The 15960-nt window shown below is 43.9% G+C and overlaps 1 protein-coding gene across 2 annotated transcripts in view; it reads left to right on the top strand.

The window, feature by feature from the left end:
• AOAH (acyloxyacyl hydrolase) overlaps positions 1–15960 on the top strand; it is a 173168-nt gene that overhangs the window by 124686 nt on the left and 32522 nt on the right. For both annotated transcript variants that reach the window (XM_060156020.1, XM_060156023.1), the window contains 2 exons: positions 12159–12195; positions 12893–12967. In XM_060156020.1, coding sequence (XP_060012003.1) covers positions 12159–12195; positions 12893–12967 — 112 coding nt within the window. The remainder of the gene's footprint in view (positions 1–12158; positions 12196–12892; positions 12968–15960) is intronic.

Here is a 15960-nt window from a genome sequence, read left to right on the forward strand (position 1 = left end):
TGGAGAACGAGCCTTGGCTGCTTGAGCTGGAAGCTCTAGAACATGTTGGAAGGGGCAGAAGCAGATGAGGGGTGTCATCTTCTCCCCAGCAATGATCACCCCTCAGAGACTAGTGCTTCAGGCGTGGACGCCAGTCAATATTCAGCTGGGGAGGCCAACACAGCAAACGTGGACCCCAAAAGCACCTCCTATACCCGTGCTGCACATTCCAATCTTTGGGACTTCATCAAAGGTCTTGGGCCTTAGGCCTCGTGCTCAGAGAGGACTCAATAAGTATTAGTTGTTTTTTTTTTTTTTGCGGTACGCGGGCCTCTCACTGTTGTGGCCTCTCCCGTTGCGGAGCACAGGCTCCGGACGCGCAGGCTCAGCGGCCATGGCGCACGGGCCCAGCCACTCCGTGGCATGTGGGATCTTCCCGGACCGGGGCACGAACCTGTGTCCCCTGCATCGGCAGGCGGACTCTCAACCACTGCACCACCAGGGAAGCCCAGTATTAGCTTTTTTTCAGCCCTCACATAAGCCCTTTGTCCCTGCCTCTGTTGTTGCATTTCTTCGCCTGTAGCTGAGTCATTTGCTTTAAGTCTGGCTTCCCAGTCTGACGGTGAGGACAAGCTGCATGGGAAACAAATTTGTACTCCCAGCCCTGAGCTGAGCTTCTGCTGCACATAGTAGGGACTTGTCAAACTGACACGCTTTTTTTTAAACTAAATAACTCTCAGGAGTTACATTTAACCTTTGAAGAGAAGAAAAGCACACACAGTAATCTTTTGCCAACCTGAATACCTCCATGGTGGGCAAAAACCATGAGTGACAAGACTATGCTTCATCTAAAATAAAGGGTAGAAGAAAAGCAAATGTTAACATGATATTCAATATCAATATGTATTTTAAAGTAAAGAAAAATTCGTAAGGCATCTACTTCTAAAATAAACAAAACTCATCTGCTTATGAAACAAGCAAATTCCAGCCCTGAGCCTCCATGGCCACACAGCCTGCAGAGGAGGGCACTCTGATGGTCTTAGAGGCTGCACCACGGATCTCTTTACAGTTTGCAAGCAGGACTTTACTGGCTTGAAACAGAATGTCTTTTTCACCTGCAGCCTTCCTCATTTTATTTTTGCAAGTTTAGCAAAACCTTGGTGTCAACACCTGTTTGGGGTTGTTTTGTTTTCAGAAAGTCAAAAGTGCCGAAGAGCATGTCTTCTTGGAGGGGCCCATCCATACAGTGAGAGGTCGCCCCTCTCTGTGCACCCATGTGCTCACCCACTTAGTGGGAGAGTGGGGAGTAAGGGACTAACTGCAAGTATATAGATATGAAAAAGGGAGAATTTTAACACTTGCCAAAGTGCATGTGTTTGCAGCCTCACCTACCCAGCCTCACCCCAATCCCTTTGCCACAAACCAAATTCAGTCTTGAACTTCTTAAATTGTCTACCCACCCTCCATCCCCCACACCCCCAAAAAAACAACTTCATCTTGCTGGTTCCCTTGTTTAGCCTTTGGTTAAACCATCTGAAGAATGGGAGAGAATCTGACAGACCAGGAGAAACTAGAAAAAAAGGGGCAAAATTCAGGCAGCCTGTGGAATTCACACTCAGACCATCTACAGGATAAAGTCTCAGGAAGTCTAAGTGGGTGGGGTGAAGAGAAGGGAAAGTTGGGCGGCGAAGGGGTGAGGGAAGAGTTTCTAAGGCAAATGGAGGAGGAGGCCTTGGAGCAGAATCAGAGTGAGGGGAGGGGATGGCAGAGGAGAGGGGGTTTCTACATGATGCGGGACATCACATCGTGTCCATGACAACTCTGAGTCCAGCTCAGGGCTCCTTCTCATGACTCTTGGACTGTTTCTCCTACACATCGTTGCTCTGGGATGAATCATATGAGATTCACATGTGAATCACATGAGCAAAGAAAACAACCTTATTCATATCCCACACGATAATGCGACTCTCTCCTGTTGCTCTGCAGTGAAAAATCAGGAGAGGCGAGCCCCAGATTCATGAGAATGATCCTTCATGCCTTCATTAATTCTACAGTTATTTTTGAGCACCAGTCGCTGTAATAGACACAGAGGATAAAAAGACTAAACGTTAATGCATGTCTAGACCGTGTTCAAGTCCTGACCCCTCAATGGCTGGTTCTATAACCTCAGTGAGTCCCTTCCCCATTCTGAGCCTCAGTTTCCCTGAAATAAAGGGCTTAAACAGGATAATCAACGTCCATCCAAGCTCTATGATTCTGAAATCCTAAATCAGAGTGTCTTAGACTAGCAATCCTCAGACTCACTCCATGTTTAAGTTTTTGGTGTTTTTAATGTGGTTTATTGCCGATGTTTAATAATCAAGAGATTTTACATAAAAATCCAATTTCCTATTTCTCTTAGAAAATCAGCAGTTCTGGTAAACAGCCATGCTCCTGCCTGACAACAATGGGTTGGCACTGAGTAGTGGCCTCCCCTTCAGGTGGATCATGGGCTGTGTGTTTGGCCGAGGTTCCCACTCTGTTCCATTCACACGTGGACTTAGCTACCTGGCCCCTGTGGCCATTTGAGAGTTCAACCCCGTCCCAAGTCTAATGGTCAGCTATTCAAGGGAAAGTGAACTAGGACTTTGATGCACAACAGGTCAGAGGGTGCGAAAGTGAGGAATAGCTCTTGAGAGTTGACCAGGCCCTGGGCGTCCAGCAGAGGGACAGAAACTGCCGCTGGGAAGTGTTCTAACAAGAGTAGACACGGGGGAGAAATCCATCCTGCTCTTAAGCCTGACTGAGAGGATTTTGATTCCTCAACAAGCACAAGAACTGTCGAAGGAGCTTGTCCTGGGCACAGAGACACCACTCTTCAGGCCTTACTCCAAGCCAGAAGGAACAGGTTGATGTCCTTCCAGTCTCCAGGCAGCTAATCGTGTTTCTCTCAGAAATGCTGCCAAGGACCATTGGTCAGGGCACAGCCCTCTACGGCATCTGTTAGCAGGATGGGCAGATTCAGCTGGAGAGTTGTTTGAAGTGGCTACTGTTATTATTAGTTTTATAGACTTTAGCTAATACTAAGTACTGCTTAATTAGTTCAGATTGCTTTAACCAAGTACCACAGTGGGTAATTTATAAATGGAAATTTATTTCCCACAGGTCTGGAGGCTCAGGGTACCTGCATGGGCAGGTTCTGATGAGAGCCTTCTTCCAGGTTGCAAACTGCTGACTTCTCGTTGCATCCCCTGGCGGCATGGCAGAAGGAGAGTGAGCCAGCTCTCTGGCTTCTTCTTAGAACGGCATTTTTTCTTATAAGGGCACATATTCACGATCTAATCACCTCTCAAAAGCCCCACCTCCAAATACCATCACAATGGGGATTAGGTTTCAATGTATGAATTTTGGAGAGAAACAAATATTCAGTCCATAGAAAGTACGTTCTCTAAGCCAGACATTATGCTAAGTACTTTACATACTCGATCCCCATTTAAACCCCACAGCAAAGTTAAGTAACTTGCCCAAGGTCCATTAGCTTGGTAGAGTTTAAACTCGTGTCCGTCTCCTACCAGATACACCAGAGCATGTCTGTCCCTGCTCCCCACCATGCCATACTGTCCCCCTTTTGGATTCTAGCTGCTAAAACCACTATCTTGCTGTCTAGGACAGCCAGTACCTGCCCTGGAGGCAGGTGAATGTCAGAATTAGATACCTTGATCCAGCATTCTGTGTCAGCCTTCTTTATCAAAAGTGGTCCTCTCAGAAAGGGATAGAGGCAAGGAAAAAGTAAAAGAAGGATGAAGAGAAAAACTGCAAATGAGTATTAATCCAGGCTTAGCTGAATTCAATTATACATACAAGGGCTTATTATTTTTATACACCCTCCCACCCCGTAAGATCTCTGTATTGGAAGAAAAAATGTTTTGTACCTTAAACTAACTGAGCAACTGCTACCGTATTCTTGCCTCTATTCAGTCATAACCTGAATTAAATCATGAAGAAACATAAGACAAACCCAAATTGAAGACATTCTATATAATAATTGGCCATGGGCTTCCCTGGTGGCGCAGTGGTTGAGAGTCCGCCTGCCGATGCAGGGGACACGGGTTCGTGCCCTGGTCCGGGAAGATCCCACATGCCGCGGAGCGGCTGAGCCCGTGAGCCATGGCTGCTGGGCCTGCACGTCCGGAGCCTGTGCTCTGCAATGGGAGAGGTCACAACAGTGAGAGGCCCGCGTACCACAAAAATAATAATAATAATAATTGGCCAGTACCCTTCAAAAGTGTCAAGGTCGTGAGAGACAAAGAAGGACTAAGGAATCAGCCCAGATTAAACGAGGCTAAACAGACATGAAACTATACACATGTGATCCTGAATTGGATCCTGGCCCTGGTCATTAATGGGGCAATAGTGAAATATGAATGAGGTCTTTAGTGTAGACAACATATTGTACCAACATGAATTTCCTGATTTTGATCATTGCACTATGATTATGAAAGATTCACATTTAAGGAATCTGGATGAAAGGGTATGTGCAAATCCTTTGTTCTATTTTTGCAACTTTTTGTAAATTATTTTGAGTTTTGGAAATTATTTCAACTTTTTGGAAATCATTTCAAAATGAAAATGTTAAGACAATATTTTCTAAAAGCACGGAGCATTAGAAGAAGCAAAGAAGTCACCTTTGCCAAACAGAAATAGGCCCTCAGTAATTATTTAATGAACCCAACCACTGGGTAGAATATTTGGTCTCAACCCAAGATGTTGACAGGAGATAACAGAAATTACTTATAACAAAACAACTAGGACATTTCTGTTTGGGAGCCATGATCCAGTGTGGTTACAACAACAAAGAAAGACTTTAATACCGATATTTGAGATGCTTGATCTAAAAGGAAAATGCTTACAGGGCTACAGGCATCAAAACTTGTTCTCTCTCTCAAAGACCAGAAGTATCTCCAAGGTACAATGTTTAATTATAATAGAAACTTTTGAAAGAGAAACATTTCAGTGTGACACATTTTATACAGAGGGACACATTTTCCTCCTTTTATTAGAGGACATCATTCCAATTTTTAATACTTTCTGGAATTCCAAAGAATCATTAAAGCATGGAGACATTCTGATTCCAATGGGACTATTTCTTAGGACTTATTTATGCAGCCCTTCCTGGCTTCTGCTTGTTTCATGCAACTCATCCAAGTAGGAGCAAGGCATCTGACAATGATTATAATATGAAGAGTGCGTGCTTTCTATTCTTCTGTTAGATCAAGATTTTCATCCTGTACCTCTTGAATCAGCACACCTGCAGAGGGCAAATTCAGAAGCAAATATCTTATACTTTTGTATGTAATTGTCAATGGCAAGGGCTCCTGAAGTCCTAAGGGGTCTCCTTTCAATCGATCCCTTTTGTTTAGGACTTGAGATAAAGGACATCATAGGGAAAGCTCACTGCTACTTGTGTGGATAGTTTAAAGGAACTTGCCGGGGTTTTGTCAGTTTCAAAGCATCTTGGGAGGTGCCTTTTACCTCTGGTCTTCTCTTTTACTTCCCTTCCTCTCATTTTCCATTTGATTTTGCCCCACCACTCCCTCTCTTTCCTCTCCAATATTGCAATAGCTCCTAGAAACAGAAAGGTGAACAAGACAAAGTCCCTGCCTTCAAGGAGATCATAAGTAAACAGAAAAGAGAGACAAAGAAGGAAAAAATTATGGTTCTTGTAAAATAAATAGAGGTAGGTTGAGGTCTCTGGAGATGAGAGACACAACTCTGCCTGGAGAAGGAGTGGAAAACTTCAGAGAAGATATATTTGAGCAGAGAGCCTTGCAGAAAAAAATAGCAATCCAAAAACCATGGGGGGATGGTGACTCAGTGCATTGATGTTCCAAGGGCAAAATATCTTTAGGGAAGAGCGAGAGAGAAGTTCAGCATGGCTGAAGGCTACTTGTGAAATTATGTCAAGTTTTGAGACCAGGAGGTAGATTAGAGCCGCTTTGGGAAGGCTGTTACATTCTTTTAAATATATATGTTTGGGGGAATCATTTATCTAGTTTGTCACAGAAATTCAGAACCACGCGTGTGAATTTGAAAGCATTTTTGGTAGTAGAAACACCATCAGAAATTGTCACCACGAACAGTTATTAAGTACCTACTATTTTGAGCTGAAGGTCAGTGTATTAGTCTGAATATTTCTGCTTATTGCAAGAAAGATTTTTAGAGAAAACAAGGAAGTTAAATTTCTCATGGCTGATTTTTTAACTGGATTATACAAATCGCACTCTTCAAAATGCTTCCTAAATTTATAAGCAAAATCTGCATTATTTAAAATCTAATTAGAGTTAAATGGCATTATTAGATTGATTTTAGGTCAATGTGTGACACCACATTTTTCATGAACTATTTATATTCTCTATAATGCATTTGGTTCCTGGTTCCGGGTATAATGGAGTAAGCAGACTTCACCCTGTCTGTCCCACTGAATGCAGCTATAAAACCTGGACAGAAGATATGGAAAAGGTATTGGAGGACGCTGGAAAGAAAATAGTAGCCGACTGAAGAAGCAAACCAGAATGAGGAGTACAGCCAAACCAGCAGTTGACATTTTGTTGTCCTCTGATATCTCCCAACCTAGACTCAATGCTGCCCCAAACCCGGAAGTGGACAGTGGCATGGAGAGATGGCATCAGAAGAAACCCTCTAGTTCTCACTCTAGAAGTGGGAAAGGGGTCTCTTTGCAGTGACAGGGCAGCAGTGAGGAGGTGTCTAGAATTCTGGGTGGGGGGACAGTCCCTCCAGTTAGAAGAGCTGTGCTCCCAGGAGGGTGGAGCAGATACCCTATTGCTTATTTTCTCACTCTGTCCTCTCATCTCTAGTTAATTTGTGAGACGTGCACAGGAGAGTGGGGGAAAGAAAGTTGGGGCTTAAGGACCAAAGAGGGGAGCCCAAGGAACTAGAAAGGACCGAGGAGCTCCTAGAGACGGAGGAGCTTGGGAAAGCAACCCCAGAAAGTTGTGTGTGAACTCCTGGGCTTTCTCTTGAGCTGCACATGCACAGATCTGATCCTTAATTGCATACCAAAGACTCTGAGACCTCAACTTGGACATAGACCACTGCCCAGGTCCCAGAATGGCCACTCAGTGGCACAGACATGAGACAAATCAGAATAACACTACAGAGGGTTTGAGAGTGGAACTGACATCGAAACCATAACCTCCCAGAAGACTAGTTAGAACTTGCCACCTGAACCTAACTGGGTGGATTGCCTAATAAGACAAAAGTATAAGTCTTATAATATCCAAGATGCCCAGGATAGAATCCAAAATTACTCAGCATATAAGGAACCAGAAAAATCTCAACTCACATGGGAAAAGAAAACTAACAGATGTCAGATGTTGGAACTATCTGACAAAAAATTTTATAGCAGTGGTTGCAAAATGCACCTCGAAGTCCTTTTTACAGGTTCTCATATAAGAACTAGATCTTGTAATTCACATATTCTCATTTAAGAACTGAAATAATCTGTTTCAGTCATTACTAATGTGTAGTAATTGGTACCTGAAATGGGTTACTAGCTGAGATGCTGATTGCTAGCTGTTAGATCTTGAGCAAGCCTCTTTCCCTCTCTGGGCCTCATCTGTAAAGTGGGCTACCTGATCACATACTCTCAAAGGTCCCATCTAGCACTGATGCTCCAAGGCTTTGCACTCGACGTCTACGGAGTGCCAAGAGGCAGAGTTATAAGGCCAGTGACGCTGAAGCCTGAGGGCCCCTCACTTGCCTGGTAACCATATGGATTTGTAAAATTTACCAACTTGAGATATTTAACCACAATTGATTAAGACTTGTGTCTCTTTGCACTCTGGCTTCTCTTTGTGTCAGGTCTCATTTTTGTGTTTTGTGTTCTTTTCCTTAAAGAGGGTCCTCCAAATTATATAATCTTCAGAACGCAAAACCTGGATCTGCCCCTGTCCTATTCAGAGAGTTATAACAAAGATGGCATTAAACTAGAGATTTGTTTCTGAGTCGTGTCTAGAAAGCATCCAATATTTTATTGGGAATTAGTTGCCAAGTTCTTCTCTTAGGACTGCAAGAGAAGAAGCACCTACTTTTCTTTCAGTGCTCAGCTTAATACCGCTTCTTCAGGGCTTCTCAGAATCCCTAACACTTGATGTTCATTACTTATGAATAACTCTAAGCCTCACAAAAACAGGGACCATATCTTTTCTATTGACTGACGTGTCCCCAGCATCTATTACAATGCCTGACACATAGTAAGTACTCCATAAATGTTGCTGAATGAATGAATTAAGTTAAGAAGACCTATTATACTTATACTTAAATATACCCCATGAAGAAGTTGAGACTGAGCTCTTACTCTGGGCCAGGCACAAAACCAAAAAATTCCAGGCTTATTTAGAAGACCGTTAAGAGTGTCCTACCAGTTGATTCAAATGTCCAGAATATGAAGCACTTGCTGCTGTGGTCAACACTGATCCAGCAGTGGGAATGTAAGCTGAAATTTACTCATGAAAGACAACCAGTGTTGAGATTATGGGAAACGCTTCTTTACTTGCAATGCACTATGCCTTATTTAAAAGGGACTGAATGAGCCAGAGTGCAGACTTTTGTGGCCAATAAGGACCCTATTCTTTTATTAATTGGGGACAGGTAGATTCTCCATTGTACCACCTTGACAAATAAATTAAGTGTCCCTATTTCAGAGTCAAAACTTTTCCATTTCTCTGAACTATTATTGTAGAGACCAGGTATGGACCTCTTAAGGGTAGCACCAGCTCTTCAAATGCTCACCTTGTTTTGCCTCATCCCACAGGCTAGAAGCTGTCTTTCTCTCCTGCTTACATCTTCCTGTTCCAACTACTTTATTAAGTATTTGCTGTAATAGTAGCAGCAGCCGCAACAAAATCGGCAGCCGAGAGGAAGTCTATGCACAGGAGGAGAGAGAAAAGAGCGCTTGGGAGGGAGAGAGACAGTAAATGATGGGGCTGGCAACGGGATAGCAGAACAACAGGAAAGGGGGACTAAGAAGAGAAAGTGACATGGGAATTACATAAACTCATTACATAATCTCATAAAACTGACATTTCCAAAAGGAAATGGAAATCGTGGAAGGTGCCACAACTCCGGAGCAATGAAAATTCTGGGCTCCTGTTATAAACACCCACCAGAAAAAATAGACATTTGGGTTAGGAAGAGTGGGCACCTCCTCTCTCCTTGGGTGGACGTTTGTGATTGCTACTTTCAAGTCCACCGCAAGCCGTTGCCATTGGCCTGCCATCTTTGCCCTGAGCATCAGAGGGATGTAGGGATGTGGGTCCAGAGAGGGGCTGCCCATGTGGCATGCCATGACAGGTTTTCATTTCCATTTTCCTCAAGCTCTGTCGGTGCTCCACACCTCACATTCCCAGTTGTACTCTGGGTAATGAGGAAAATGATTGGCCTGACCTGGTCCTTTAATTTTTTTTCCCACTCATAGCTTGAGCTTTCATTAGTTTTCAGTTCTCATTAAGAGAAAAATCAAAGAGTGAGAATTAAACACCTCCTGATTTATTAGTTTACTGAAAATGGGAAGATGAGAGTCCTGGGACTGGCACTGGATGAAGGGCCCGGACGATGAGACGAGTGAGCCGCCGTAGGATCCCGATGGCTGTCCTCCTTCTCTTCCCTCTTGGGAGCAAGAGGGAGCCATCTCACACCCAGAAATCCTTTGAGTCTCTATGTTTATGATTCGGTGTTGTGACTTCTGGCACCGTCTCTGAGCCGAGATAATAGGCTCAAATCACATTGAGTTTTCTGGGTTTGGTTGCCTTAAACCTTTCACCAGCGCTCGGTTATAGGTCTAACCCCACAGATGCTAATCCTCAGGTATAGAGGCTGTGTCCAACTCATCTGCTAATTCCCTACTATGTGCAAGGCACATGGCAAGTGCTCAACAAATGAATGGAGAGGGTGAATGAATGCATGCATGCTGAGATAAAATGACTGCCCTTAACTTGTATGTCTGTGTGCATGTTTAATACTACCCCGCCTCACTACAAAAAGGAAACAAAGACAGCATGATGATTCCTAAACAAAAATTAACCATAGCATTACCATAGGGTCCAACAATTTCAGTTACCTAAAAAGTAGGGACTCAAACAGATACTTGCACACCAATGTTCACAGCAGCATATTCACGATAGAAAAATGTAGAAACAACCCAAATGCCCATCAGCAGATGAATGGATAAACAAAATGTGGTATGTACATACAATGGAATATTAGTCAGTCTTTAAAAGGAAGGAAATTCTGACACATGCTGGAAATGGATGCACTTTAAAAACATTATGCTAGGGCTTCCCTGGTGACGCAGTGGTTGAGAGTGCGCCTGCCGGTGCAGGCGATGCGGGTTCGTGCCCCGGTCCGGGAGGATCCCACATGCCGCGGAGCAGCTGGGCCCGTGAGCCATGACCGCTGAGCCTGCGCGTCCGCAGCCTGTGCTCCGCAACGGGAGAGGCCACAACAGTGAGAGACCTGCGTGCCGCAGACAAACAAACGAACAAAAAAACATTATGCTAAATGAAAGAAGCCAGACACAAAAAGGCGAATATGGTATGATTCCACCTATATGAGGTACCCAGAATAGTTACATTTATACCAACAGAAAGTAGAATGGTGCTATCAGAGGCTGTGGGAGGGGTATTCTCTCATGGATACAGGGCTTCAGTTTGGGATGACAGAAAAATTCTGGAGATGGGTAGTGGTGATGTTTGCACAACAATATGAATGTATTGATACTTAACGCCACTGAATCGCACACTCAAAATGGGTTAAAATGGTTACGTTTATGTGTTGTATATTTTACCACAATAAGAGAGGAAATAAAGCGATATTCATCTATCGTACTAACATTCCTGAATCATCCAAGAGAACATCAGTGCTGCCCATACAGCTTGCATCTAGCTGTACGTGGAAAAGGAGGTAGTCCCTGCATGGTCACACGGTTTTGAGGGGCCATGGGCCAGCATGCTCCTCATGGGTGTGCACTGCCCTTTTTCCCATGTGGATCTGCAGGAACACCCACTGGCCTTCCCCACAAGCTTCCAAAGCTGGAAGTTACAGGAAAATCTTCATTGCCCCTTGAATTGTACCACCCATCTGAGGATTACTCACTAATTGCTGCAGACTATCTTCCAAGGGACAAAGAAACACTAAACCTATTTGGGTTCACCCTTTCTAGACACCCAGTCTAGATAAGCACCGTCACACAAGGAACCAGAGCTCAGCCTCACAGAAAGGACTGAGTTTGAATTGCAGCTCTCCGAATGATTAGTTGTGTGGCTGTGGGCAAGTCACTTTAAGTGAGCTTCAGTTTCCTCATCTATAAAATGGGAATACTGCTATGCCTACCTCATACAGTGGTTGTTAAGGTCTAAATGAACTAATAATATAAGTGCTTAACAGAGTGTCTATAATAAAATGAGTATTCAATAAATATAATTTTCATATAGGAGATGCATGACAGGTGGTAACAAGGGTGGGGGAAGGATGGTTATGCATGTCACTACAGGAGCTGAAATATTTGAGCGGTTCTCAAATAATCCTTTTTATGGTACCTCTTATCCCTCAACTCATTCCTTAATCTTTGGGTAGTTTCTGTCTTTGCTGATAGATTTATACCTTTTTCTCACATCTACTAGAAAGTGTACCCATTCATGCTTAGGAAATATCTTGAAACCTGTGAAACTAAAAATTTTAGGATTATGTTAATTATAATGCCAAGCAAACAGAAGATCCATTAAGGAGAGTTGCAGGATGAAGTCATTCCCATCAGCATGATGGTTTGGATGAACTTTGAGTGTACAATGATGCTTCTTCCATGATTTCAGTCAATCAATCAAACTCTCATACTGGGGGCTTCCCTGGTGGCGCAGTGGTTGAGAGTCCGCCTGCCGATGCGGGAGACACGGGTTCGTGCCCCGGTCCGGGAAGATCCCACATGCCGCGGAGCGGCTGGGCCTGTGAACCATGGCCGCTGAGCCTGCGCGTCCGGAGCCTGTTGCTCCGTAATGGGAGAGGCCACAACAGTGAGAGGCCCGCGTACTGCAAAAAAAAAGAAAAAGAAAAAAAAAAAAAACAAACTCTCATACTGATTGTGCTGAATTGAAGTTACTAACTTTAATTATTTTCTTAATTTTAAGGTGCATCTTCCCAAAGCCTGGAGAGATTTATAGAAAGGTAAGTGGAAGAGGGAGGGATACAAGAAGTTGTTTTTAAGTTAGGTTTCTATTTTGAAAAATGAATAAAAACTCTCTGTTGTTACCCAGTAACCACTTATACTGAGCATCCATAACTTGTTAGTCACTTTCCATACACTGGGATGTTGTCACTTCTTGGGCCAGTGACCATAGGAAGTGACTAATTTACATGTGTCCATAAAAATGCATACAAAGTGGGTAAAACTTAGGTCTGGCCAAAGTATTGCTTCTTAATCCTGCTTTATGAACAAGAAAACAATTTTGTGCTTGTATTGGACTTAAAATTCAGAAGCAAGGCCTTGGGCGTCCAGAATAGAAACCTTGATAAACCCTTGATTTTTCAAAGTTGACCACAGGTCCACAGCTGTAATAATGTCCTGCACGTCTGGACACAAGTAACTCAGATAACTCACCTGTGTTTATTCATGACAACTTCTGTGAAACATGCTGTAAAGATAGTAGTGTGTCCTCCTATGGGAGACTTCAATCTGCTCTTTTAGTTCTATGCATTTATGTGGTCTTTTCCTAATGGATAAGTGGGTTAACATTTATAGAGAAGAAGAGGGAAATGGGAATGAAAGAAAAATAGCAAAATGTTACCAAGAAGATGGTCATACAAAGATTCACAGCTAGGCTTCCAAGTGTTTGACATTCAGATTCCATCTATGGTTTCTCAGTTTGTCTAGGAACCAGCTGTTGGACCAACCAGCCATTGTCATATACGCCATGATTGGAAATGATGTCTGCAACGGGTGAGTTACTGAGAAAGGTTTGGAAAATTCTTTGACTCCGAGTTTCCCTGTCCTCTCAACTCGATCCACTCCATTACAGTAGCCTGCTGTGGAACTGAATTTCCCTATCTTAGCAAGTCCTAGACACATGTGAAATCAACAAAACCAAGCTGCAAAGCAGAAAGACTTTAAGAATATCTGACCCATTAATTCTTTGCTCTGATTCATAACAAAGGAGTGTGTCATGATCAACTCTGAGTTATACCGCAAGAAATACGTTAGTGCTAATCAAAAATCCAAGATTGAGAATCACGGCTTTTTAAATAAAATAAGGCAAAATCACAGCTCTCTCATAAGAACAGCTTCCTCACTCATATTCTGATTCACTTACCCACGTGGTCGAGACAGCATAGACCTGGAACTTTGCAGAGAAACTGCACGTAATTCACAGCCAATCCTATTTATGCCCATGGCCCATCGTAAGAAAGTAGTTTTGCTAAACTGCTAATATCAGTAGTGATTTCAAAATGTTGAATGCCTTCAGTCCCCCACAACATTTTGGAAGGCTTCTCGAAGTCTGTGCATACCCCTGAGAATATGCCGCACATGTGAATGCCATCTGTCCTGTGATCATGGCCAAAAAGAAAAAAAAAAAGATAGGTGAGATCAGCTCTAAAACAACTCCCCAGTCGCCACCCACCCATCATGTTAGTAAAATAGAAAAGCAAAGCCAAGAGAGGTGACATGACTTGCCCAATTAATCGATTGACGGCAGAGCTGGACTCCAACCCAAGAGGTGTTAGAAGCAGGCCACCCTGTTCACTGCCCACCTTTCGCTTTCTCGTACTTCACTCACCAAGTTTCTGAGCCTGTGCTAAAAACGTGGTTCCGTATTATGAACGTGTGTTTGCTCTCATGGATACCTCCATGAGAGCTCCAGAGCTCTTATGGTGAAGGAGGTGTAGGCCTAAACGGTGAAGCGAGTTCAGGGCAGGAGACACCACACTGCAAGCCAGAGATACTGATATGCCCTGCCTTGGCAGCCCCTAGACTGGTATACCACTGTCCACAGAACCCCAAGTCTGCCAAGACTACATGCTGAGGACCCAAGGTATCTCTGTAATGACCCACCTGGAACTCTGCAGTAAATAGCAAACACCTCCCAAACCTTCCGTAAGCCATGAGCCGCACCCGTCTCTATATCAGGTCATCCCCAGAGCAACCCTAAGAAGCAAATGTGATTGTCCCGTTTTACAAATGAGGAAATTGGGGTTCAGCAAGGTTAGGTGAGGAACTTGCTTCTGCTGTTATTGAGCAGTAAAGCTGAGAGCCCATCCGGGTTCTCTGACTAAATTCTGTACTCTTTCTACAGTCCACACTTGCCTTATTTGCTTTCTTTTATGAATTCACTTTTAAACGTACGTATTGACCACCTATGAAATGCCAAGCTGTGTGCCTGGCCCTGGGATATGATGGCAAAGAGGCCACCGTCCCTAACTTCAATGAGCTTATGGAAGGAGAAGCAACGAGCTTCAACCCCCAGTCCCATCACAAAACAGAACAAACCTATGGTCAGGTCAGCCAGTGCCCCTCCAACCTCTGGATCCTGTCCCGCTGGAGGGGACAGAGAACAAGCTGGTTATACTGAGTAAAAAACACCTGCAGAAAGAGCCTTTTAGTCCAAGAGCCCAAAATCCCTGAAACTGCACTTTTTCAGCAGAAGCTGTACACGCAGAGGCCCCTCCAGCCCAGTCCTGCTCTTCGTTTTCCAAGGAGCCGAAGGGCAGGCAGACATCAGTCAGAGACCCACGCCAGCCTCTCTGCCCTCTGGGGATCCGGGCAGAGAAGCAGCAAGCATTTGGGTGAAAGGATGGAGTTGGCAGTGTGGGATGTCCCCGCAGTGCCCACTTTGCAACGTCCTGTGGAGGGGTTAGAAAAATAAAGACAGATGGCAAGTATACCTCCCCATCTGCCAGAATGTCGAGGTGGAGGAGATTACCCCAAATGAGCAAAGTGATTTCATAAAAGCCCAAGCCAGCAACGAATTGCGTAAGTCCATCCTGAAAAAACTTCTAGGGTATTTGCTTGACTTTTCTCTTTTTTTATTACAACGATGCTCGCTTTTACTAAAATAATGCAGCTATGTGCTTCTTTCTCAATTCTCTAAACAAACGTAGATAATAAATACTTGTTAAATGAATGAAGGTCATGATTGCAAGATAGCTTTTAGCATCAGGAATTCAAGAAGAAAGGTGAAATAGACAAACCTAGCTTTCTTGTTGTACCTCTACTCAATTTGGCCTAAGCTAACCCAACTTCTTTGCGCGTTTCCTATCATTGCCTTCAAAAGCTATAGAGTGTGAGTGATACAGAAGGAGAAAAATTCCTGGAAATAGGGCAAGTATGAGTGAGCTACAGCAGCGGAGGCTGGGGTAGCAAGGGCAGCAATGAGAAATGGGAATGGCCTCAAGTCATAAAGGGTGATGACAAACCTTCCCCAATATCCAATTACAACATCCCTGAAAAAAACATTGTAATTACTGGAAATGTATAAAAAAAAAAAAAAAAAGAAGCATCTAACACTAGCCACGGAAATGGACGTGGTTCCATTTTTTATAGTGGACCTAGACATTATAAACTGAACATTTTTCACCTAATGGAGAGAGCCAGAGCCGCCCTACAGAGGTTGTCTGTGTCGCCAGCTCCCAAGTGTTTTTCAGCAATGCCGATGTTTCAGTTGTCACCTAGGGCAGCTGGTCAGCACTGCATTAAGAGGAAGCAGTCAAGATGCTGATAGATCACAGACTCCAAGGAGCTGAACTGCCAGGAAACAATCCATTCTATCCAGTCAAGGGTAGAAAACCAGCAGAGAAGGGAATGGATAGAACTCTGCTGCTCAGAGGAGTCTTCTCTCCCAGCCTCCTCAGTGAAGGTGTGGGTAGCCAAGGGAAGAATGAGCTTCTCTACCAGCCAGCATGTTCCAGGCCATATCCTCTTTTAGGGGACCCAGGATC

Source organism: Lagenorhynchus albirostris, chromosome 8 (assembly GCF_949774975.1).
Source record: "Lagenorhynchus albirostris chromosome 8, mLagAlb1.1, whole genome shotgun sequence".
In the NCBI taxonomy this organism is placed as follows: domain Eukaryota; kingdom Metazoa; phylum Chordata; class Mammalia; order Artiodactyla; family Delphinidae; genus Lagenorhynchus; species Lagenorhynchus albirostris.